Source organism: Dinoponera quadriceps, unplaced genomic scaffold, assembly GCF_001313825.1.
Source record: "Dinoponera quadriceps isolate SergipeBrazil2010 unplaced genomic scaffold, ASM131382v1 scaffold13164, whole genome shotgun sequence".
Classification (NCBI taxonomy): Eukaryota; Metazoa; Arthropoda; class Insecta; order Hymenoptera; family Formicidae; genus Dinoponera; species Dinoponera quadriceps.
The window spans coordinates 1-4,179 of record NW_014566882.1 but is presented as its reverse complement, the minus strand read 5'-3'; the positions used below and the strand labels follow the sequence as shown (position 1 = coordinate 4,179).

Here is a 4,179-nt window from a genome sequence, read left to right as displayed (position 1 = left end):
TCGACATTTCGAACCAAACATAAATATCACGAGTCGAACTCGTGGTCTTAATCTCGGGCCAAGTATGAATGTCTCGAATAGGGTCTTTTGTCCTAATCTTTTCCCGACCATTCGGGTGCGCGCTCGGACAAAAAACTCCATTTGAGACATTCATATTTGGGCCCGAATTCTTCCGAGTTAAATGATATGGCAAGGGGTTATTTGAATCCAATTTTATTAGTTCAACGTGGAAAGAACACATTTAGTTTCACAATTAATATTCATTCATCCACTATATAGGCAATAGCGCGCGCATGTGTGTGTGCGTGTGCGTGCGTGCGTGCGTGCGTGCGTGCGTGATTACAATTTACATTAAATTTATTCAAAAATTAATGTCAAATTTATTTTGTCTATTTCATTTTTTTATAAATGATATAGCATCTGCTATAATATGGATGTTGGAACATATCGTCACAGAGAAAGTGTTGCAGCAAGCCTTTGCCCAGTACTTAAGGGCATAGTAAGTATTGCTTTACAATGCGATGTAGTGTGTAATTTACAATTATGCGTGATTTATACAAATTTATAAAAATTTACCAATTCAAATACGCGATCTATTGTATAATCGCAATCTTACGCTAAATTACAATCCGAACGTATCATATTTTACGTTCCTTGAATTTTTGCGTGAATAAGTATTATTGAGTAGGTGCATTAATGGGTAAAAGAAATAAATGAAGTAACAAGTAGTTATTTACAATCTCAAGCTATCATATTATTTCAATGTTCGCATGATCGGTATTACAAGGAATATTTTACTTATACAGTGCTTACGGCTCTGCCGCACCAAACGATTTCTGGAGAATCCTGGAGAGTGAGATGCATCAATTACAGACAAGACGCGATCACAACATAACAAACGTAATAAACATCTGGCTGTCGCAAAGTCACTATCCGACATTGTTTGTAAAACAAAATTATGACGGCAACATAACTGTATATCAGACGGCAAGAATTGTCAATAAAAAATATATCAAATGGCCGATACCTGTTACATTTTTAAATGTTAACAGGAAAAAACTTTTTCACAGACAAGGTTTTTCCATAACGTGGATCAATAATAATAATAATCCATCGCGAAAGTACAGTTATCTGGACAATAAGGAGAATCGTTCAAAAATATTTAATCCAGAAACTTTTCTCATATTTAACGCACGGCAACTCGGTGAGTACTGGTCGTTCGTCCGTTTTCATCAAAGAAAAGGGTCATTACAACGATCATTACAATAATCATTACAACAACCAACAATAGTCATGTACAATTGGTAAAACTTACTCTTTGTTTCTATAACAGGCTTCTATCGCACCAGTTATACCTATGAGATGTGGTTTAAAATTATATATTATCTGAATAACCATGATTTTACGACAATACCCGTTCTGAATCGTGCTCAGATTATCGATGATGCATATCACTTGGTGTTATCGGACAAGATGAATTACGAACTCTTTTTGACACTGGTCGAATACTTGCGGGATGAAACGAATTTCATAGTATGGCATAGTATGATGAACGTTCTGCACTATATATCGCCATTTCTCAATTTCCCAGAAAGTGCAGAGTTTAAGGTACCTAATGACAAACAGAAATAGCGAGTTTAAGGTACCTAATGAAAAACAGAAATAGCTCGAAATCACGTACAAAGTATCGAGTTTATATTCAGACTAGTAACAAAGACCAATATTGCTTGGTACTGCGACGTTCGAAGCGTCTAGCTTACTTATAGGCGATTCTCAGGTGTAAAATTTACGAAATAGCTCATGCGTGATGTATAAAACGTACAAAGCACTGATATTTACCGATTTGCCCAGGAAATCACGTTGGACGTTATTGATGAGGTTCTGACGACAATCGGATATGATGAAGATTCTAAGGACGATGACAAGTTGAAAGCTATGCGACTGTTACTCCTGAATTGGGCTTGTAAACACGGCCATGTTGAATGCAAGAAGCGGGCCCATCATAAACTGATTTCACATATCGACGATCCTAAGAACAACACGTAATTACCCAAACCATCGAGATTTCTATATAATAGTTTCAAAGACATGAGTCAATACGAAAAATATGACAGTATGAATTATAATTACAATACGAAAAAATTTGTTACTTGGCCCATAAGAGTCAAGTTGAGGGTTGAACATTTCTTCATTTACAATTCTTTATTTGCTTTTTTTTCTTGCCCGTAGCATTTTGCCGTGGTGGGAAAATTTGATATATTGTACGGGTCTCATGAACGCGAAGAACGAGACCGTTTTACATAAAATTTTGAATCACACCGTGCAAGAAAAGAAAGAAAGATTGTTGCAACACATGGACTGCATTGAAGACGACCACTTGCTGCAAAAGTTAGTGACATTGATCGCAGACAGATCTGTTGGTAAATGGAAAGAAGTGGAACCTGCGCAGCTAAGGAAATTATACCACGGCATTGTGAAGAAGCACGCCAGAAAACCTCAAGTCCTCGATTTAATCCTGCACAATTTTGATAAAATAATGCAAGGGTAAATTTTTTTTGTTTATTGTTAATGTTCATGTTTGAAATTATGCAACGTAAAAGTGTCAATATCTGGACACGCATCTAACCCTAAACATTTTTACAGTTTGGGCTTTAAATACAAATATTTAAACTTCCAACATAGAATATACGTATATGTATATTCGATGTAATACTACATATGTAATTGATCATTAAAAGACGTGTTATAATCATATACTTATTAAAAAGTGTATAATATTGGCAAGTGACTTTAGCGCCTTTACCTAGGAAAAAATTAACTTTATCATATGATGTTAACTTCGAACTAAATGGTTGATAAAAAATCAAAATTTCCTATTTCGCTTAATTTTAGGAATAATAGTCTGTAACATTTTTAATTTTACACTCTATATATTGTACATTGGAAATTTAAATATTCGTATTTAAGGACCAAAATATAAGAAGTGTTAAGTAAGTGTTCAGACATTGGTTACATGCTTATCTGCGTGTCTACTTACGAATATTACTTCACGTTCCAGTTACATGACTGAAATGCAGGGAATGGCTGACATTATTATGAGCTTATATTCCAAATGCTATTTCGGCAAGGTAAGCTTCATGATCTCACGCTTATTTATTTATGTACATTTCAATTATTTCCAATTAATTCCGTGTACTTGAGTGCTATCTTAATTTTACGGAAAAAGTCACCTCGTGACCAAGTTTTCTTGTAGTAAGTTGAATTAATATTACTTATTGGAACGGCAACAAAACTGTTTTAGATATTGGAATTCGTGGAAAACGATTCCCAGTGGGACGTAACAAAGGCGTATGAAGTTCGTCATCTATTAGATTTTCGTTGGAATCAAATAAAACGGCATAAGAATTTGTTCGTGCGCCGTTTCCACAATTCCAAAATTATCGATCAATGCTGATCAATTGTATCGAATAAACGTACACATATTGTAATTTGTAAGAACAAATTTTAATATTAATTTTAAGACATTCTTACTTCGACTATTTTACATCATTTATATATATATAATATAAATAATATAAATAAATAAATAAATAAATAAATATATATATATGTATATATATTATTTATATTATTTATATTATTTATTTATATTACTTTATAGATTACATAGACATATTTCTTATCTTCTAGAATAAGGTCGTTTCATTATCACTGTTTCATTGTTATCATTATTATTGTCATCGTGATTATATATANTATATGTATATATATTATTTATATTATTTATATTATTTATTTATATTACTTTATAGATTACATAGACATATTTCTTATCTTCTAGAATAAGGTCGTTTCATTATCACTGTTTCATTGTTATCATTATTATTGTCATCGTGATTATATATATACATGTTATTTCAAACATTCCACATCGCCATACTTCTGAAATATTTGTACACGATTTAGTCAACATAAACTCATAATATCATATATCATATTATGTTTGATAATGGACAATAATAGGAAAAGTAATTAATGCCTATATATAGTAATTGATAGTAATTGATGTCTACATATAAACCGATAAGATATACGAATGATATCTGTACGTGTACAAATAAATTATAATATTGATTTTAAATTTTATAACATAATAAATTCTTTCATAATTTCCAGCAT

General features: G+C 32.1%; 1 protein-coding gene across 1 annotated transcript; it reads left to right on the top strand.

The window, feature by feature from the left end:
• Window positions 1–434: 434 nt before the first annotated feature.
• LOC106751424 (aminopeptidase N-like) lies at window positions 435–3,128 on the top strand (the record flags this gene model as incomplete). Its single annotated transcript, XM_014632312.1, has 7 exons — window positions 435–499; window positions 807–941; window positions 1,071–1,204; window positions 1,334–1,608; window positions 1,852–2,042; window positions 2,230–2,544; window positions 3,059–3,128. Coding segments are annotated over exons 1-7 (1,185 nt in total), but the record flags the coding sequence as incomplete, so codon positions are not given.
• Between the last annotated feature and the right edge of the window lie 1,051 nt (window positions 3,129–4,179).